A 23,169-nucleotide genomic window follows, 5' to 3' on the forward strand; every position below is an offset into this window, starting at 1 on the left:
TTTTGTGAGAGTGTACCATTACCTGAATATATTTCAAATAAAATTTAAGACCAACAACAACAACAATAACAACACCAGCACCACCGACAACACCAACAACAGCACCAATAACAACACCAACAACAAACACCATCACCAACAACAACAACAAACAACATCAACACCAAACACCAACAACAACAACATCACCAACACCAAACACCAACATCACCAACACCATCACCACCACCAACAACACCACCACCACCACCAACAAACACCATCACCAACACCAAACACCAACAACAACATCACCAACACCACCAACAACAACAACATCACCAACACCATCACCACCACCAACAAACACCACCAACAACAACAACACCAGCACCACCACCAACAAACACCACCAACAGCACCAACACCAGCACCACCACCACCAACAGCACCACCACCAACAAACACCACCACCACCAACAAAAACAACACCGGCACCACCAACAACAACAACAACCCCACCACCACCAATCAGGGCTTTGAACCGGTTCAAGGAACGAAAACGAAAACCAGGAACTTTTTCTATTTCACATGGAACAGAAACGAAACCAGAAACTTTATTATTTTTTTATGTTCCAGAACAGAAACGCTTATTAAAAATAATGGTAACCGGTTAACACCGGTTTTTATTTCGTTCCTCAAAGTTTCCGTAGCCTACAAATAAAAAGTCATTCTTCTCCTGCGCAAGTTTCTATGACCCGCTGGGGTTCACTTCCTGTGTGACGTTCGCTGACTGAATGGAGAGAGCGGGAAGGTGGACTACTATCACGCCTCCATGTGATAATAGTTGAGTAAGTGCATTACTGAGTGTCTGAGCAAAGAAGAGCCTGAACGATGCAACCTCCCTATTGGCTGTTTGTAAAAATGTATCAGTTGTTGCCCTTCCCACGGGAATCATCGCGGGCTCGAGAGACGAGACCTGACGAGTTAGTTCATCGGTAGCAGAACAAAATGTCTGGACACAAATCGGGTTTTCAGAAAAGGAAAGAAAATAAACGGAGGGTCGAAAATACAAAAAAGGAGGCAGAAAATGCAAAACGAGTTTTAAGGTAGGACAAATGGTTACTTTTCTGAGGCAGCCCGCCGTGGCTGCCTGCAGGCTTATTTATTATAGCCCATTTAGTTAAAATAGTTGATATAAAATGTTTATAGTTATAGTTATGTGATGGTTGTCCTGATTTAGACTGGTGTTTTTTTTTTTTTTTTTGGGGGGGGGGGGGGGTTGCACGATGTTGCACCCGGGTCCAGATTAGGGCAGAACCGGCCCTGGCTACATTTCAGGTGTAGTTTGTTTTATGAATGTATGTACTTGCATAGATGTGTACTTGGTCTTCCAATATGGCGCCTAACAAAATCTCGCGGCGCGGTGACGTCATGCGGTAGCCCTCTATAGGGCCTGACTAGCCTTTGGTAACACACTAAACGAATTATCTTTCATTTCTGGCACTTTTTCTGTTTGTGTAGATGGGAAGACATACTGAGAATCCAAATCGCCAACATTTGAAATAATAATTGTTTTGAATTATTTCTTGTCTTATTTAATGAAGGTTGTAATAGAATTAGCCTACATTTGGCTTAAGCTGGATGAGACAGAGACATAATTTTATAGCCATTTGTTAAACAGCTGACAGGGAACGTAATTAACCGTTCCGGGAACGAAATTTTTTTGTTCTAACCGGTTCGGGAACGTCTATTTAATGGTGGAACCCAAAACCGGAAACGTTAAAATTCCGTTTCTGTTCGGAACGAACCAATAGGAAAAAATTCTGGTTCAAAGCCCTGCCACCACCAACAACAACAATAAACACCACCAACACCAGCACCACCACCAACACCACCAACAACAAACACCACCACCAACAAACACCACCAACAACAAACACCACCAACAACAACACCCCACCACCACCAACAAAAACACCAACAAACACCACCACCAACAACAACCACCAACAACAACAAACACCCCCCACCACTACTAACAACAACAATACCAACACCATCACCAACAAAAACACCAACAACACCAACAAACACCACCACCAACAACAACAAACACCCCACCACCAACAACAACAACAACAATACCAACACCAACAAAAACACCACCAACAACAAAAACCACCAACAACACTACCAACACTATCACCAACACCAACAGCACCAACAAAAACACCACCACCACCACCACCAACAACAACAACAACACCAGCGCCAACAACACCAACATCACCACCAACACCATCACCACCAACAACAACACCACCAACAACAACACCACCAGCACCAACACCACCACTAACAACAACACCGGCACCAACAACACCATCACCAACAACAACAACACCAACACCACTACCAACAACACCATCACCACCACTAACAACAACACCAGCACCAACAACAACACCATCACCAACAACAACAACACCATCACCACCAACAACAACACCATCACCATCACCACCAACAACACCGCTAACAACAACACCAACAGCACGACCAACAACACCACCAACAACAGCACCACCAACAACAACAGCATCACCACCACCAGCAACATCAACACCACTAACACCACCAAACAACAACACCACCAACAACAAACACCACCAACAACACCAGCACCACCACTAACACCAACAACACCATCACCAACACCACCAGCGCCAACAATACCAACACCACCACTAACAACAACACCAGCACCAACAACAACACCACCAACAACACCATCACCACCAACAACAACATCACCACCAACAACAACAACACCAACAACACCATCACCACCAACAACAACATCACCAACAACAACACCGCCGCCAACATCACCAACAACAACAACACCGCCGCCAACAACATCACCACCACCAACAACACCGCTAACATCTACACCAACACCACCAACAACAACGCCACTAACAACAACACCACCAACACCAGCAACAACACCACTAACAACAACACCACCACCAACACCAGCAACAACACTAACACCACCAAACAACAACCTCACCACCAATAACAAACACCAACAACAACACCATCACCAACAACACCAGCACCACCAACAACAAACACCAACAACACCAGCACCATGAACAACAACCCCACCGCCACCACCACCAACACCGCCAACAACAACATCAACACTATCACCAACACCAACAACAACAATACCAACACTATCACCAACACCACCAACAAAAACACCACCACTAACAACAACACCACCAGCACCAACAACACCACCACCAATAACAAGACTGCCAACAACAACACCAACAACACCACTAACAACAACATCACCACCAACACCACCACTAACAACAACACCAACAACATCACCAAAAACAAATACCACCACCAACAACAACATCAACACCATCACCACCAACAACAAACACCACCACCAACAAACACCACCACCAACAACAACAACACCATCACCAACACCAAACACCACCAACAACATCACCACCACCACCAACAACAACAACAACAACAACACCAGCACCACCACCACCACCAACAACAACACCAGCACCACCAACAACAACACCAGCACCACCACCACCAACACCACCACTAGCAACAACATCACCACCACCAACACCACCACTAACAACAACACCAACAACAAACACCATCACCAACAACACCACCACCACCAACAACAAATAAGCTCCTGAATGATCAGGGATGTGGGTTAATTAATGCATGAATTATTAATTAAATGCAAATACTGTAGGTTGTATTGATCATTATAACGCACCTCTGAGTCCTGGGTTTATAAATAAGGGAGAAAATTAATTCTACATTTAACTGACACGACTCCTGAAGCTGAATGAAGTTTCTGTCCAATTTAATCATGCATTGAGATCAGTCATGTAGAATATTAATCCAAAAATAGTGTATATAATAATAATAATAATAATAATAAAGATCCTCACACTGTGTCACTGTATAAAGGACACAATTACACTCCTTTCTTTTAAAGTTTGATCTAATATTAATGAAAAAAAACACAAAACCAAATGCTCAGCCATGGCGGCCGTGGACTCTTCTCTCTCTGTGGAGGTCGGGGAAGCACTTTCACTCCCTTACGGCCGTCATGGAGAGAACGAGGAGGAGCTTCTTCCCTCAGGCCATTCGGGCTCTTAATCAGGACCATAACGAACAATAACTAGGTCTCGTCACCACCTCACCCTCATCCCCCCGTCTCTTACACCTCTCCATGCAATTCCGTCTCACTAAAGCGCAATAAACCCAGGACAGCTGTTGGACCTCTTCATGCAGCTTCACTCCATTACAGTGCAATATATATATATATATCTTCTGTATGTTGTGTTTTCTGCAGCGCACTCCATCATTACATTTTTATTTTTTATTCTATTTATTGCATTGTATTTTACCTCCTTTCTTTTTTATTTTTACTACTTTTCCTTTCCCCCCCAAACAGTCTCCACTCCTTATGGAGCACTAAGCATTTCGCCGCATGTCGTCCTCTGTACGAGTGCGCTTGTGAGAAATAAAATTTGAAACCATGAAAAATGTCAGCATCTGAACACCAAACACACTGAACTTCTTCATGATCAGGAATGAGAGTTAATAAACGCTTTCACTGAGTATCACCCAGAACTCGTCCACCTCAGCAGGACAAATCAACGCCAGGTGTGTAAGAGATGACGGCTCTACTGTGATCGTGTACAAGCTTACAAATATAGAATATTCATCTCACATGTGGAAGATAAATGAAGATCTGGACACTGTTGAGCTTTGACGTTTATAAAAGCTCACGGTGTGTGTGATCACGGATGAGTGAAGATTCACCTGAACACACTTTCACACCCTGACACTGCAGTAAGGACACAATCACATCCTTTTCAATTTAAAGATGTAAAATAAACGCCAGTGGTGATGATGATGATGGTTCCTCCTGCAGGATCAGAGATCATCTGGGAAATGTTTGTGGATGAAGCTATGGTGTAAAGTTGATTCAAAATTCAGAATATAAAAAGTGTGTGTGTGTGTGTGTGCACAGCTGGAATACTGATGAGTGGGATGAAGGCTTACTTCTCCTGGATGGCTGTTAGAGCAGAGAAGCTGCTGATGCTGTTGTTGTTGTGCTGATGGTGCTGATGCTGCAGGGTGCACGTGCGCAGGTGCCTCTCGTACTCCTCGTGCACGCGCGCGTTGCGGCTGCGCAGTTGGGCGACCTGCAGCTCGAGCTCGGCGATGCGCGCTTTCTGCCGCTCCAGGAGCGCGTGCTGCGCCGCGATGATCCGGTTCAGCTCGCTCAGACACTCCGCCGCCTTGCGGGGCTTCTCACCGGAACCGGGGCTCTCCATCACCCCGCCACCAACATCCGGGGTTACTCTCACTGGCGCAGTCCGGTTCCGCAGCCGCCCGACACCGCCGCCATCCCGCTCACAACCGGAGACGCAAACTGCGCGAGCTCCGAACTTTCCTCCTCCCGACTCCGAGCACTGATTCACAAGTGTGCCGAGTCATGAACCGACTCATTTCGACTCAAAACAGAGGCTGGACACGGCACGCTGGGCTGACCTGCAGCTGGGCTGACGTCACAATCACAATGACGTCATTATATTACATTTCTCTCTCTCTCTCTCTCTCTCTCTCTCTATATATATATATATATATATATATAATCTAAACTTTTTTTTCTTGCTTGTAAATAAGATATTAATAAAACCCCTGCATGTAAAAATGTCTCCAAACATCATCACCACCTCATAACTCTTATATATAGAACTATACACTACCGTTCAAAAGTTTGGGGTCACCCAGACAATGTTGTGTTTTCCATGAAAAGTCACACTTTTATTTCCCACCATAAGTTGTAAAATGAATAGAAAATATAGTCGAGACATTTTTCTGGCCATTTTGAGCATTTAATCGACCCCACAAATGTGATGCTCCAGAAACTCAATCTGCTCAAAGGAAGGTCAGTTTTATAGCTTCTCTAAAGAGCTCAACTGTTTTCAGCTGTGCTAACATGATTGTACAAGGGTTTTCTAATCATCCATTAGCCTTCTGAGGCAATGAGCAAACACATTGTACCATTAGAACACTGGAGTGAGAGTTGCTGGAAATGGGCCTCTATACACCTATGGAGATATTGCACCAAAAACCACACATTTGCAGCTAGAATAGTCATTTACCACATTAGCAATGTATAGAGTGGGTTTCTGATTAGTTTAAAGTGAAAAGAACAGTGCTTTTCTTTCAAAAATAAGGACATTTCAAAGTGACCCCAAACTTTTGAATGGTAGTGTATCTTAGCACATTTTATATAAATACAAATCTCTCTTCATGGAACCGGTCAGTTTCACAATAACTCTGTGATGCAGATCAGTAATTTATCAGGGAGGAGCTGATCATTACTTATAATTATAATATCATATAATATATGGGTGGCACGGTGGTGTAGTGGTTAGCGCTGTCGCCTCACAGCAAGAAGGTCCGGGTTCGAGCCCCGTGGCCGGCGAGGGCCTTTCTGTGTGGAGTTTGCATGTTCTCCCCGTGTCCGCGTGGGTTTCCTCCGGGTGCTCCGGTTTCCCCCACAGTCCAAAGACATGCAGGTTAGGTTAACTGGTGACTCTAAATTGAGCGTAGGTGTGAATGTGAGTGTGAATGGTTGTCTGTGTCTATGTGTCAGCCCTGTGATGACCTGGCGACTTGTCCAGGGTGAACCCCGCCTTTCGCCCGTAGTCAGCTGGGATAGGATCCAGCTCGCCTGCGACCCTGTAGAACAGGATAAAGCGGCTACAGATAATGAGATGAGATGAGATGTGGTGAAAGGAGGTTGAGCTGGGTTTGGAGAGATGGAGGGATGCATTGGAACAAAGAGGAATGAAGGTGAGCAGGAGCAAAACAGAATGCATGTGCATCAATGAGAATGGGGATGAGAGTGTAGTGAAGATGCAAAGAGCAGACGTAAAGAAAGTTGGTGAATTCAAGTACCTGGGGTCAACTGTGCAGGAAAATGTGGGCTGCGATAGTGAGGTGAGAAAGAGAGTGCAGGCAGGGTGGAGCAGTTGGAGAAGGATTTCGGGAGTCATTTGTGATCGGAAAGTCCCAGCAAAAGTGAAAGGTAAGATGTATAAGACAGTAGTGAGACCAGCTGTGATGTCTGGATTGGAGACCGGATACATGGATGTGGTGAGAGAGGACATGAAAGTAGCAGGTGTGGTAGAGAAGGATGCGGAAGACAGGGAGCAATGGAGATGAAAGATCTGCTGTGGCGGCCCCTAATCAGGAGCAGCCAGAAGAAGATAATATAATGTCTGTGTCACACCTGAGGATCATACAGACATCTGGATGCAGTTCCAATCTCAGATCAGGTTTGCTGTCCATCACACAGTCCTGAGGTGAAAAGTGCTTTCCTGCTGATGTGGGAATAACAGCAGGTCTCTCAGAGCTCAGTTCCAAACAGACATCACGCCATTACCGTGTGATTTCATCCTGGGATTAGTTTGTGGATGATATTCTGTGTAATATGGTATAGGATATGATGCATGATATGGACGAGGGCATGGCTTCTGTCTAATCAATACTTAATCAGCAATAAAGGTAAGGAAATTTCTTTTCAACACATTCATAAATTCTACAGAGTTAAAAATTGTTAATATATTTTGTAGAGAGACAGTGATGTGAAAGTTTCCATTGTGGATTTCCAGAAACTGTTTTGCTTTGATATATAAATGTTCATATTTTTCCTGATGTATGATGTTTATTTTATGAAATGTTTCAAAAGCAAATCAAAACTGATTGCTGCAGGACACAAGCTGCTGCTTCTTATTATTATTCACTTTTAATTTTTGGATTAACACAACACAGTCTCAGAGGTCAAGCTGAAGATCTTACACAGAAACCTGGAACGCTCGCTCTCTTCTCTGCGTCTGTGTGTAAAAATAAAAACGTGCTCTTGTGTGTAGAGCCGAGCGTTCGCGCACCTGCACTGAATAAAACATTAATGTTTCTAGATGAGATCACTGAAGCCAGTCGTGCTGAAATATGGAAAGAATTCTTTTTTTTAATAAACGCAAGTTTTTTTTAGTTTCAGGGACACAAGAATAGAAAACACGCACATAAGCATATTAAAAACAAATAACACATTCTGTTAAAAAAAATAATAAATCCCCTAAAAAACACATTTTGTTGCTGTATCACAGATTAGTTCCTGTGCTTGTGATGAAATATAGAAATAATTCTGCTTATAATTTCATTTCAACTTTATTTTTTTTTATTTCAGGGTTACAAGAATAAGACCAGGACAGTTTGAGTTACACCAGCAAATTAAAAAAATATAAAAAATATTCACAGAAATAATTGAAATTATAAACACAATCCATCCATACTTTTTTTTTTTTTAATATTTACTGCAACATGAGCACTTGAGAAACTTCCAGAACTTTTGTTACGCTGTGTTCCTTATGCTCTGGATTTTATTTCTTTTAAATATCCTCTAAACATTTCAGATATTTATATTCTGCTTTAAACACTCACTCTGTCCTGAAAGTGAGTCCATTAATTTAAAGGAAGGCGATAAAACTGAAATATTTCCGCCAACAGAAATCAAACACTCGATTCCGAACGAGAGCTTTTGGTTAACGAGCCGTAAATCAGCAGCGTCTCCGTTATAAAACACGCTGATCATAAACACAGTGAATTCGGTTCGACGTGCTGCGTGTAAACGGCTCTCAGCGACATTTTATTCATTTGACGTACAATGAGATCAACAGAAACAGCTGCTATACTATTACAGCGCCCCCTAGTGCAAAACAGAGAACACAAGCCGTCAAATATTCACTTAAATACATATTACGCACTCTGGGAAAGCAGATCACAGGAGCAGAGCGCAGGTAAAAAAATAAACACGTTTTTAGAAAAGTATTTAAATCAACAAAACAACCATTTAAAAGTTCTTCAGCTTTTCTGTAATTCACGCCTTTAAATATAATCAGGAGGTTTTATCTGATACACAAACTCCAAGCTGGGGGGGAGGGGGCTAAACTTCACACAAACAACAACAAAAAAGACACCTCACATTGTCCAAGTTTCACACACGATTCACTGGAGGAAATTAAAAAAAATATATATATTTTATTTTAGTTTTGTTTATGCTCCAATGCAGTCTCACAGGCTGGAGAAAGAAGAAAACAAAAACAAACAAACAAAAAAAACCATCCTGGTACCGACCCCTGAGGTATACAGGTTAAAAAAAATAAAATAAAAATGTAATTTTCACAATTCTGATCAAAATAATTCACAACATTCACAAACGTCACGTGCACAGAACACGTGTGAATACGTGAGGAATCTCGGGTTAAAAAGTCTGAGTCCACGACCAAGAAACTGTTTATTATTTCCCCAAAAATTTAAACTAAAACAGAAATTCTACGTTTTAATAATTTTCATTTTACATACCAAAGTGACAAACGGATGAGGAAAAGGTTTGTGCACCCTCAGGTCAAAAATGAAATGTTAGAGAAATGACTATAACTGTCTCACTGCGTTATTTATCCGCACACTTCATTTTACATTTCTTTTGTTAGTATAAATTTCTTCTAACACAGTCGTACAGTTTTCCTTCTGCACCCAGAAACTTTGGGAAATGAATGATCATTTAAACTGGTTTACGTGTTCAAACATACAGCGATACTTCACACGTCACCGTTAGAATGCAGATCATTAAATATTTAAATATATTATTAAAAAAAAAAAGATTTCGAAACAATACTGTATCTGATCTCGAAGACCTTATAATTACTATAATAAATAACGGACAGAATTTCTTTATAATTCTGTAAACTTAAGTGCATTAATAAAGAAACGTAATTAGTTGAGAAATCTCATTGGGGCCAAACAGGAAGTGACAAGAACATGACTGTTTTCATTGGGATTTTTTTTCCTTCTTCTTCACGAAAACTCATCATGTCGAGTGAACTGTAGCTGCTTCAGACATTTTAACTAATTTAAATAAATATGCAAAAATTATTTTTGTAAGCTAGCGCCTGGATTTTTGTGACGTTGTTACAAAAATTGGCGTCGTCTTGCTCAAAATGTTTATAAACAACACGGCCGCCACACCACGTCTAAAACAGAACGGTGGAGCTTCATTTACTCGATCAACTACAAACACACAGCATTTTATACAAGAGTCAAATGAAACGCAAAGGACTAAATGATGAGGTCATCTGTGAAGTTTGGGGTGTGGTCTTCGATAGGGGGTGGGGATATGCTCAAATATAAACTGTTTCTCCGGCATGGTAAGCCGGATCAGGTTGAAGTTTAGTGCACTATATTGTTATGGAGTGGAATTTCTACTGGCGACTCAAAAAAAAAAAAAAAAACCCTAAATAAAAAAAATAATAAGACCACCATCAGCCAATCAGCTTACAGAACACACACCAGTGTTAGCATTGAGATAATCACCAGAACAAAACTACATCTCTGACTGCTTTAGTGCTCAATGCAACCTGACAAGAACGAGGCAGTATGGGCTCCAGCTGAAAATGGTGCTTGGCCCCCGCACATCACCACTACAGCTTATTATTATTATTTTATTATTAATAATACTGTTTCTGATGGCTGTCGGAATAAGAACAGTTCTTGCTCGCTGACTCACACTTTCGTACCCTGGGTGTGAAGTTGTTTAAGAAATGTCAGTTGTTTCACATGAGTAAAGGAGAAGCTGCCTAGTGGCTCAGAGGAGACGCTTTAACACTCCGTCACAAACAGTAGAAATGTTTTCACGTCACAAAAAACAATCAATCAATCAATCAATCACGCCGAGGAGGATTTTTCTGCATTAACACACTGTTCAGAGCGATGCATAGCGAGGACGGGTTCAGTGATGACACGGTATCCCATATATTCACAATACTATCATAATAATAATGATGTGCTACATGACGGGATTAGCGTGTCGGATGTGACGTCCTGAGTTTTCACGCATTCACAAATTCATCAGGAATAAAATGCCCAGAGTTATAAAAGATGCAGACAAAAAAAAAAAAAAAAAGCTATATTAAATAATCAGTTCTACAAAATACAAACACGATCAGCAAAACAATAACTGTCAGTAAGCAACACACACACGCGCGCACACACACAAGCGCACACGCGCGCGTGCGTACGTACGTTTCTCTTTGTATTAAAGGCACTTGCTGGGACAGACTGAGGTTGGCGTGGTTACAGCTGGACTTCAGGGAGATCTGTATCCCGGAGAGAAGAGACGCTGCCGCGGGCTGCCCCTCAGATCAGACGGGTGGAGGGTGTGGTTAAAATGACTCGCCCCCGGAGACACTGCAGCAGGAAACACAACAATAAGGTCAGAAATGCGCTTATACGCCAACCTGTATTTATTAATATTACAAAGAAGAAAAAAAAAAGTAATAGCACCCCGTCAGGACCAGGTGCAGAGATGCCTACCCCGAATTTTGAATTTCAGTATTCTTGAAAACATTTTTCAGTATTTTGGAATGACTTTCAGTAACATTAATTTATGCGCATCTCCATTATAAAGAGGTGTATATACCGATATGTTTAACATTTAAATTATTAAAAAGAACTGTTTTGTGTGAATTGAATAAACAAAACGCGAGCAGCCATCTCAACTGAATTTCCACTCAACAAATTTCTAGAGCATACAATACATCACATTTTTATAAATACAACAGTGTTCCCTGTTTGCAGACATTACAGTCGACTACCAGTCATTGGTATTGAATGTAACTCCTCAAAAGTATTATATTATATTGCCTGGCAAAATGTTCTACCTGTTAACGGATTCTAATAAAATAAAAAAAAAAAAAAAAAAATTCTTATTTCATGCCAAAGAGAGTCCGACATTGTTATCTTAATGTCCCAATATATAAATACTTCAGCATAATGCTTCAGAAGAGACATTGAATAAAATGACATTTATAATTGTATTTAAAACAGTGGAATGATCAATTTTTTGCCACAATCCCAACAGCACTAATCATAAAACTCTGTTTTTGATCAGACTACATGGACATTTGCACTTGCAACACTGAAAAGACTTTGAATTAAAGAAGTACAGCCAGTGTTTGATATTTCAGTGAATAAAAATCAGACATGTAAAAAGAAACTGAATAAGTTTAACTCGCATTTCATGGCACTAATCGGCAAGTTCAACTCCAAGCACAGGTCAACCATCACCGCTTCAGCACGCGTCACGTTCCGTGTCTTTTCATCCACAGATTTCGTAAAAAACTGCTGGATACCCCCAGATTTACTTTCCGCCTGACTCGCCGTTTCAGCATACTCCATATGTTTTTTGTAGTTGACATGCCGCGTGCAGTCATCGCGACCACCATGAGTGATGTTAATGTCAGTTCTACACAGTTTGCAGTGCGCGTATCCATTGCCCTTTTGACTGGGTGTAACGCACGGCCATTCTACCGTATATCGTGGGAGGAACACCTGAGACCTGTGCTTCACTTGTCCCGATACTGAGCGTTTCATTTCCACTATTGAGAAGCAGCACCATGCGTCTGTGATGCCGAGCGAAAATAGTGCGAACAAATGTGCGGAATCTGCGCACGTCACGCACAGCATGTGCGGTTGTCATAAAAATAAATGGCCGTGAATCGCGCATGGATTGAAAAAGTCGCTGGGACATTTAAAAACAACTCACTGGAATTTTTTAAGACTTTATAATAATTCCGTACAGAATAACACTGTTTGCCGTAACATCGTATTTACGTAACTTTTCCGTACAAAATACAGCCAATCCGTACGAGTAGGCATCTCTGCAGGTGTGTGCAGTACCTGAAGAGGGCGGAGATCTCTGGATGAAGGAAGGATTAACTGGTGGGTTTCTTGGAGAGAAAATGGCGTGACACACTGCGGAGGAAGAGAAGATCATCAGCACATCAGCACAGTTACCTTCAGATACACATGATGCTGTGGAGTAAAGATTACAGACAGCGCCGATACTGATACCGAGACCGACCCGATACCCAGAATCAGATTAGAAAGGAAATAGTGGATCAGATATGAGAGGGGAATGTTTCATCTGTGTTTTTCAAAAATAATTTGAAAGAAATACGGGATGGGGATCAGTAATTTGGTATCGGCTGATACTCAGCGTTTTGGTGTTGGAGAAGAATATTAGAGGAACGTTATAATACATGTACTATATATCATTTTTTATTTATATAAAAATATGAGATTATCATCAGGCTGTGTAATTTCTTAGATTTCTCACTGGTAACTGGGCCCACTAATCTACAACAGCAAATTGGGAATACATGTGACTTCACTGCAGGTGGACGTAACACAGCTCTAATGCTGCCAATTTTTTTTTAAAAACCCACACAAACAGATGTAAAATGTGAAACAGCTGCTGTGTGATCGTGTACAAATAGATTGAACAAGAAATCAGAGCTCTCTCTCTTTTTACAGACTGCTGAAAGAAAAAGAGAAGCAAAAGGAGACAGAACAAATGTTCATAAAACGTTTAAGAAAAGGAATCTGTTATTAACTTTTTTCATTTTTAATAAAAGGAATATTTTAGTTGATAAAGAACAGGAAAATAGGTTGCAAAATTTTTCATTAATTTTTAAAAAAATATATACATAACCGGAAAATTGAATCATGAGCCAAATATAATGAATCGAATTAAATCATGTAACGATTCACCCGATTCATGCCCATTTTCATACGGCACGAGATACTTCCTGTAAAACTGTGCACTCTGATTGGTTCCTTGGTGGGCAGAATTTTCCCGTAATGCCCGTGGGCAACTACGGACTTTCTTTCCAAGGCTCTGGCTTTCAGTGTCGGGGGGAAAAAAATGGAAATCAAAATGGAATCAAAAACGGCCGAAACACAAAAACACAAACAAGAGTCACCACAAGAGTTATTCAAGAGAGATGGGCAACGAAGAGCGTTCAGAAACCACTAACAGAAACTCAGTTTTGAAACCGCGAGGTGTTTATTCTGCATGTGTGACTCAACTACGTTGTGACTGAAAGCAGCGTCACGCCTCATTGTAATGAGCATCTATTTTAAATCTTAGAAATAAAAAAAAAAGCCAGATAATAAACTTCTTATTAACCTCGCTTTCTTGGTCTTTATGGGAAAACCGTAAAAACCTCACGCTCAGTTAATAGTTAGTATTTACCATAGATGTAAAATGACTCTGTACATTTTACAGACTGTACAGCACTGATGTCCTGTTATAATCTACTCTGGTAATAAACCGAATACATAAATTACATTACAGTAGAATATTTAAAATACACAAAGTACAGACACAGGGCATGAACCTATAACCACTTTCATTCTGACTCATGAAAACAACATGCTGAGAAATGAATTCAAGCTTAAAAAAAAAAAAAAATTTCTGAATCCTTAATATGACCACAATCTGCTTTTAAAACAGAAAAGCATTTTAATGTCTGACAGATAACGCATTTCCAACACAACTCTGAGACATTAACACCACGTGCCTTTTCATTATTCTGGGCCCCAAAAATGTGAATATCTTAAAGCCAACATTTAAAAGTCTGAAGCGTGTTTTATAAACCTGTGGGGCTCGTCGACTCTCGTGTCACCTGGTGTAAGAATAAAGCTTCGAATAAACGCGTGCTGTGTAAAGCATGCTCTTTTTTTGTTTTGAAAGAACATTAAAATGTACGTTTCTTATTTATAAATGGTTATTTTCAGCATAAAATGAATTAATTTCCAGCTTGTTGTACGATAATATATCCTGTATATCATCAGCCTGTTATTACATGTCACACAGGGATGAACATGTCGCTGAGGAAACCTCACACACACACACACACTATAAAGTAAATAAACCACAGACTGTGAGAGTGACGGATGATTCTCGCTGCTCACCGATAACGATGACAGCCGTGCCAGCCAGGAGAGCAAACAGGGTGAAGAACATGACCTGATACGAGTCCACAAACTGCTGCAGGATCCCGACTCCCTCTCCTCCGACCACGCCCGCTGTCACACACAGTCATAATACCACATTTATCAGCCTGCTGTACATCAACACACTGACCTCTGACCCTTAAACCATGAAACCCAAATCCACTGAGTGACCTACAGCAAGCAGATATTTATAATTTACACATGAAAACAATATTTAGTTAATAATTAATACTAAATAAAATTAAAGTCTAATCATTATTGGTGATGACAGATCTCTGGGGAAAAAAGAAACAAGTTCCTAAACTATCTTCTCTGTTGGTAATTATTTTAAATAAATATGCGTCTTTCACCTGGAAAAGTATCTTTAAAGCTTTATAAATATTACATTATAAAGCTCCAGAGCAAGTTTATGAAGCGACACCGTTATGCTGTTAAGCGACGCCTTTGCATCAAGTGATAGTTATTTTCTAGTAAGGCCACACCAATTCCATTAGTTGGTTCTCGGAATCGCCGCTTGAAGAAAATGCAAAATGAAAAAAAATAAAATAAAATCGAAATCAAACTGCCGCCAAGAGAAAAGGTCACGTGACGTTGAAAACCAATCAAATCGCCCCTTTCACTTTCATGAAAGACTTGTGAAGTAGCTACTCCTGGTCAAATCTTTTTTTCTGTGCACTGTAGATGTTCAGTTGACTGTAATTCAGTCGTTTATTTAGCCTCTCTGTTTACTGGTTTGCCTGTATTGTTTGGTCTATTTCCACCACTAATTTTACCATCAAAGCATTTTTTTTTTATTTTTATTTCGCCCGCTCGCTTCATATTTTTCCTGAAAAAACCCGAGAACCAACTAATTAAATTGGTGTGGCCTAAGTTACATCTTTACTCCATTAAAGTAAAGCAACATCATTATGTTAAGAAACATTTTTACTTCGCAAAGCAAAATCTTCACCTTGCAAAGCAAAATTGTTACTTCATAAAGCAAAAGGTACTTCATAAAGCAAAATCGTTACTACATAAAGCAAAATTGTTACTTCGCAAAGCAAAATCGTTACTTCGCAAAGCAAAATCGTTACTTTGCAAAGCAAAATTGTTACTTCATAAAGCAAAATCGTTACCTTGCAAAGCAAAATCGTTACTTCGCAAAGCAAAATCGTTACCTTGCAAAGCAAAATCGTTACTTCGCAAAGCAAAATCGTTACTTCGCAAAGCAAAATCGTTACCTTGCAAAGCAAAATCGTTACCTTGCAAAGCAAAATTGTTACTTCATAAAGCAAAATCGTTACCTTGCAAAGCAAAATCGTTACTTCGCAAAGCAAAATCGTTACCTTGCAAAGCAAAATCGTTACTTCGCAAAGCAAAATCGTTACTTCGCAAAGCAAAATCGTTACTTCGCAAAGCAAAATCGTTACCTTGCAAAGCAAAATCGTTACCTTGCAAAGCAAAATCGTTACTTCATAAAGCAAAATCGTTACCTTGCAAAGCAAAAGGTACTTCATAAAGCAAAATCGTTACATCGCAAAGCAAAATTGTTACTTCGCAAAGCAAAATCGTTACTTCGCAAAGCAAAATTGTTACATTTCAATAATGTGTATAAGGCTGTGTGTAAAGCGGAATGGGAAACTCTAACAAGTCTAATGTTCCTGAGCTGAAAGGTGGAGAAACCGTGGGAGAGAGAACCTCTGGAGGTGGAGCTGGTGTCTGCAGTGTGTACGACGGTGATGGGGATGAGCAGCTGCTGTTCGCTCGTGGGACTCGACACGGTCAGAGAGGCAGACGTGACGTCCCGCAGGTTCAGCAGGGTCACGGTGTATCTGATGAAGCTCGGGTAGGTGGAGGAAACCTCCTTCTCCTGGACCAGGATGGAGGGAGAGCTCGACTTCACCTACAGGTCAAGGTGAGGAGGGAGGAGTTTAACACACACACACTTATTCTGAACTTAAAAAATAGCCTAAATTAAATCCATGATGAAATGTAATGAGTGAAAGCCTAACGAACATAACGACTGTGAAACTCTGTAACTGGATGATTGTTGCATGGAGTCGTGTGATGGAGGTCTGATGCCACATGATCGGACACAATCACGCGTGCAGTGGTAGCGGTGTGGTCCGAGCCCTGACGGCGGCGTGTTGGCGTACCTGCAGGTGCTTCAGCAGCCCCGTGGCTCCGTACACACTGAACTCGGCGGTGCTGTGCTGGCTGCTCAGGATGATGTGTGTTTGATCGGAGTAGAATCCAGGATTCACCTGCAGCTCAGCGCTGACTCGCTCTCCTGAAAAACGGCTTCCCTCCACACCTGCCTCCACCCTCACATTGCTCATGGACACGCCCAGAACCTTCACCTGCTGCTCCGTCATCGGCCCGAGGGTCAGCACACAGCTGTACACACCTGCAGCACACCAAGTCTCCTCACTCACCGATTCTCCTCAGCAACCTTAAACTGTTCCCTGCTTTTCAACCGCAAAAGGGCACCAGGCGTGCACTCACCTGTGCTCGTGTCGAAGGTGGTGTGTGTGAGATAGACGTCGTGAGCAGAGAAGTCGACGGCGTCGCTGGTGAACTGCAGACGGCAGCTGATGGATTTCTCCGGCTGCAGAGAGGCGACGCTTTCCAACTGAGCGACCGAGCAGCTTCCTGTACACACACACACACACTTCTTAAAAAGGTGTGTTTATCTGATGTTGCTCACACGACTACACAAGTTCAAATAATTTATTCTTCTTCTAATTATTCTTCACTGATAAACTCTGTGTTTATCTGTGTAAAATCTGAATTTATCTAATAATCCAAAGCCTCTGGTTGTTCAATCCTGGCTGTAAACTTCAGATTAACTTTGAAAATAAAATAATCGAGCGATTGAATTCATTTCAGATTCTCAGATTTTAATTTCATTCTCGCAACTGAAAATCATTTTCAGAAAATTTTACACCAGCAGGTGGTTTGTGATCCGTCGTGTGGAGCTCAGCTTGTCGTACCGATCAGGTTGGTTCCTCGCTCTCTGGTGGTCAGGAGCACTTTGCTCTCTCTCTCGCTTCTCACAGAACCTGAGGGAACCGTGGCGACTGTCTTGGAGACGCTGTTCACAACAACCTAATACACACACACACACACACACACACACACACACACGATCAATACCGTCTCGATGGTCCTTAGTGTTCTTTTGCTTTACAGTGATTCAGAACTCACAGCTTACACCTGAATAATAATAATAATAATAATAATAATAATATTAATTATTTAAACTTGTATAGCGCCTTTCTCACACCCAAGGTTGCTTTACAATTACAACAAAAAGGAGGCCACCAAAAGAGGGTGAGGATGTAATTCCAGTGGCGTAGCTGCTCACAGTCCCAACAAAAGGTCTGCAAAATGTCCCACACCGCCTGCATAGCCATGGCAACATCACTCAGAACACCACGGCACAGAGCGCTGGACAGCCCCGATGTTCAAAAGAGCAACGAGCTCACCACAGCCTATAGACCCCTTTCACATGGCGTCACCGCGCCGCAAGATTTTGTTAGGCGCCATATTGGAAGACCAAGTACATGCACTCAATATAAAACAAAGTACGAGCGAGAGTAAAGTGACACGATGGATGATAAGTCTGGTTATGTGAGTACATTACCAGCTGCAGAAAGGGCACGGTATGTGGAGAAACTGGCTGTGATTGATGGGTTTGACCCATATGATAAGACTCGCGGCAAGGGAGAATGGAAACATAAGGAGGACCTGACACCAGTTCTGCCATCTGTTTGCTACCCAGACATTGTAAACTATTTGTTGTTTACACCCAGTGCCTACACTCAGTGTTCGAACTATGCCGATATTTTCGGGGGCCCCTTTTTTTCCCTTGGGGGTGTGTGCTTGCGCTTGTCTCAGAGCGCGGATCTCCAAACACATGAGAAGCCCATCTTACGCACATATCACGCGGACTCCACACCTCCACACACGCATCGCGTCTGAAGTCATAACTCATCAGAGGAAATCGTGTCCGCATTGGCATGTTCAAAAAACAACCTCGCGTCAACAATGATACCACACGCAAGGAAAAAAAAAAAAAAACAGTCAGGCTACTCAACAACCAACCTGGCAGCAGCGAGCAAGCCCCAAACCATCCTAAATTATTATTATTATTAAATTGTAGAAGTCTGGGAGGCTTGCTCCTCATACAGTTATCAACTTGGGGCCACTTTAGCATGTTTTAAATCTGAATTTCTTGCGTTTGCTTCCCTCAAAGTGTCCGCAGATCATGCACAGACTTATCCATTATATCCACAGTTTTTTGCCAAGTCTCACACAGGTTTCTTTCAAGTCTACTGTTGGGCCAATAAATCATAAATAAAACAGCTCAGATTTGTTTGTTTAAGTCGTTTGCCACTCCACTTTATTCTCGTGGGTTCACATACCGCTGCTGTTATTATCCCCTTATCACGAGTTTGTTGGTCTTCCAAAATGGCGCAGGGTCTGTTTACTTCCAGTTTCGGGTGACGTCAGTGAAAGGGGTCTATAGCGAGCAGAACAGGCATCACCCACAGCGGACCAAGGTCTGAAGGGAAACGATGCCCAAAACTAGGTCTGGAGCTACGCCACAACTGGCAGACAAAACGTTCAAACAAACATCAAACCATCCAAACACCCAAAAAAAAAAAGCTCGTTCATCACACATGATCCATGCGCTATTCCACATCAACTAAAACTTCTCCACTATCTGATACGATCCCAAAAATCCTCCATGACGACGCCCTCGCTGAGGTTTTCTTCCTCTTTACATCTCCATCTGTAAAACTTTCTCTCAGGCTCTCCCCCCAACTGCTTATTACCTCGCCCGGGACGGAGTCCACCAGGGGGTGAGGTATGGTTTTCAGTCAGGTTTCTTGGTTTGTAAAGGATGTTCTGGGAAAACGGCTGGACCAATCCTCATAAAAAACCTTCAGGATAGATGGGCATTGGTCTCAAATAGAACCTCCAAAATTTTGAGGGTCATCTGGCCAAAGTCAAGGTCACAATGACCAAAAAGGTAACAAAAATATAAAAATAAATAAATAAAATAAAATAAAAAGCTCTGAGTTCAGACTGCTGCTGATTGGATCACTACCTGCCTCATTTGCATACACTGCTGTCACTGGATGGTTTCTTGGTTCGTTTAAAAGAAGGGGGTTTGGTCACACCCACTTTTAAACCCCATTGATAAAAACTTCCCCACTCTGTTGATATTATTATTATAAACATAAATTATAAATAAATGGATTTGACTAAAACAAACTGGGCGAGGTTTGTTCTGCCTGGCAACACGTTTTTTTGTAGTCTGTATTTTGGCTTCCCGTTCCCACGAAAGCCACAGAAATGTTAAGACTCCTTGATGTGAAAGTGCTGATGTCGCTGTCTGAACACACTAAGACTTTGTTCTTTTTTACACGATGGAACGCGATCTCACGCTGTACTGATCTGGAATCCATCTCTTTCTCCGTCTCTATCGCTCGACACTCAACTTCAACACTGTTCTTCCTGTGTGCGTCAGGACTGCAATCAGATTAAAGCGCTGATGTGTTTAAAGCTGCTTGGAGTTAATGATGTCATCAAGGCAGCGCTGTAGTGAAGCATTATAGCAGTTTATCAAGTGTTTACACAGGATAATTAGGTTTTATGAAGAGGGATTGTGCTGTTCCTGGTGTTTATCACCTCTCTGTAAGTGCGCAGTTGCCCCGGAATCTCGTAATAAACTGTCACAGTGCCCACGTCTCGAACTACAGCCACGCCCGTTTTGGGATGGATCTCCAGGATGGCACTGGACGAAGAGCTCCATGTTCCTGAGAGCCCTGACAAAAACACAGTCATGTCAGGATTAATAATAATAATAATAATAATAATAATAAAGTGAAGGAGGCGGGATTAGCAGTGACAATATGATGTCATCATTGTGATAAATTAAGTTGTGATACAGTTTTTGAGGATACTGTATGCAAACTCCTTCCATAAATGTTAAACACATTCATCACATCATCTCATCTCATCATCTCTATGTGACCTGCAGCTTCACTACCTTATAGAAAATTAATCAACACCTTCTGACCAATCAGAATTCAGCAGCAGTGCGGTGTTGTGAACTCACCATCATGGCTGACCAGCTGTGCTGAGAAACACACAACATCAGCAGGCACCAGGCTGTGGGGGTCAGCCGGCTGTATGGCGTGATGGACGGGCAGAGCGATGTAATCCACCAGGCCGCTTTGCTCCAAATCCCAAACGCTCAACAGCGTCAAGCCCACGTTTACTGTCCGCACTGTGAGAGAGCCATTACTCACACCTTTACCCACCTGCACCAGGTCGTCCCTACACACACACACACGGGAATTGAAATCATGCGAATAAGCAGTTTAAAAAAAAAAATATACATGAGCACAAATTTTCATGTACAAATTTCTTTAGCAGCAACTGAAGAAAGAGGAGATAAGACAAACCAAATTTTATTTTTTTGCATTGTTTACTGGAAATAAAATTCACAAAACATGCTTCAGGTTTAAAGTGGCATGAGAAGGGGAGATTGAGAAAAACGAGCCAGGAACAGTTGCTCTCTCTGATGTGGGAGGTTTTCATTGGACACGCCCTCGCATTACATTTCCTGATGTGTCCGATGCATTTTCAGCCTTTTCTACATAATTTATAAAAATATTTAGTCTCCAGGGACATTATATGAGATTTTATTCCACAAATGTGACAAAATGCTGCCAATAACTGAAGAATATTTCTGCATGTTTTCAAACTGCTGTATCACAGGGCCACATTCGGAGGAAGGCGCTATCTGCCTTCTTCCACATACACACACGTAATGTAATCTCTCCCTCTCTCGCCCCGTCTCTCTCTCTCTCTCTCTCTCTCTGCTCTTATTCTTATAAAAAAAAATCATCATTGAACTCCTCTCTATTAGGACATTTATTTGGGTGCATTCTGTACATGTCTGGTCAGAGTGAGAGGAGGTGTACCTGTTGGTGGAGAAGACGAGCTGGGAGTTGTGGCTGTGCAGAGCTTCACCGCTGCTGTCGTGGAAGTGGACGGTGAAGGTGAGGACGGAGCCGAGCGGGACGGCCGACAGAACCTCTCTGTTCGAGGTGTAGAAAACCGGACTGGTGCTCAGCCTCAGGTACGACACGGTCACCACCTGCAAACACCACCATCAACACCATCACAAACACACACCAGCACAGTCACCAACAGACACACACACAAACACCAGCACCGACTTCAACAACATTATCATTCATTAACATAACCGCAAAATAAACACCAGCACCAAAATCAACACTAACTCCATCAACACCAGCACAAACACCAACACCATCAACATGAACTCCATCACCAAAATCAATGCCAACACCAACACGCTCACCAAACACCATCACAACACCAAAATCAATGCCAACACCAACAAGCTCACCAAACACGCACATCAAAATCAGTGCCAATACCAACAATGCTCACCAACACCAAACACGCACACCAAAATCAATGCCAACATGCTCAACACCATCATCAATGCTAACACCAACACCAAACACAATACCAAGACCAACACGCTCACCATCACAACACCAACACACTCACCAACACCAAAATTAATGCCAACACCAACACACTCACCAACACCATCACGCTCACCAACACCAAAATTAATGCCAACACCACTCACCAACACCACTCACCAACACCACTCACCAACACCACTCACCAACACCACTCACCAAAATTAATGCCAACACCAACACACTCACCAACACCAAAATTAATGCCAACACCAACACGCTCACCAACACTATGATGGTGTGTGTAAACCGTGGGCTTTACCTTCACAGCGAGGATGATGGTCTGGTTGACCCCAAAACTCTCCTGAGCGGTGATCTGTAACGACGCTGTGCCCGTCAGAGAGCCTGATGTGAGATGGCCATTATCATCCACATGGACGAGAGGAACTTTATCAGGACAGTCCAGAACCCGATACGACAGAGAACCCACTCCATCCCTGAACACACCGGAACATCAGCAATATTTCATTAACATCATACAGACAGTGTCATACTTTAAACACAGTGTACAATATATATTTATTTAAAACTGTTTCTGCTTTAATCAGTTTATTATTTACTACAGAACACCTACAGGCCTCTGAAGGTCTGAAGTGACTGTAAG

At 41.9% G+C, this 23,169-nt stretch overlaps 2 protein-coding genes across 5 annotated transcripts in view; both read right to left on the reverse strand.

The window, feature by feature from the left end:
- Positions 1–5,393, reverse strand: part of LOC132897213 (uncharacterized) — a 71,457-nt gene extending 66,064 nt beyond the window's left edge. Inside the window, exon 1 of the mRNA XM_060938686.1 lies at positions 5,119–5,393. Within this exon, the coding sequence (XP_060794669.1) occupies positions 5,119–5,393 (275 nt within the window). The remainder of the gene's footprint in view (positions 1–5,118) is intronic.
- A 2,928-nt stretch (positions 5,394–8,321) lies between these two features.
- nup210 (nucleoporin 210) overlaps positions 8,322–23,169 on the reverse strand; it is a 47,702-nt gene continuing 32,854 nt past the window's right edge. For all 4 annotated transcript variants that reach the window (XM_060937116.1, XM_060937115.1, XM_060937114.1 and 1 more), the window contains exons 31-41: positions 22,828–23,002; positions 21,969–22,144; positions 21,098–21,318; positions 20,668–20,804; positions 17,961–18,075; positions 17,473–17,619; positions 17,124–17,374; positions 16,666–16,870; positions 14,947–15,060; positions 12,868–12,942; positions 8,322–11,376 (exon numbers count right to left, since the gene is read on the reverse strand). In XM_060937116.1, coding sequence (XP_060793099.1) covers positions 11,276–11,376; positions 12,868–12,942; positions 14,947–15,060; positions 16,666–16,870; positions 17,124–17,374; positions 17,473–17,619; positions 17,961–18,075; positions 20,668–20,804; positions 21,098–21,318; positions 21,969–22,144; positions 22,828–23,002 — 1,717 coding nt within the window. In that variant the 3' untranslated portion in view covers positions 8,322–11,275. The remainder of the gene's footprint in view (positions 11,377–12,867; positions 12,943–14,946; positions 15,061–16,665; positions 16,871–17,123; positions 17,375–17,472; positions 17,620–17,960; positions 18,076–20,667; positions 20,805–21,097; positions 21,319–21,968; positions 22,145–22,827; positions 23,003–23,169) is intronic.

The sequence above is a fragment of the Neoarius graeffei genome, chromosome 13 (assembly GCF_027579695.1).
Source record: "Neoarius graeffei isolate fNeoGra1 chromosome 13, fNeoGra1.pri, whole genome shotgun sequence".
Taxonomy (NCBI): Eukaryota; Metazoa; Chordata; class Actinopteri; order Siluriformes; family Ariidae; genus Neoarius; species Neoarius graeffei.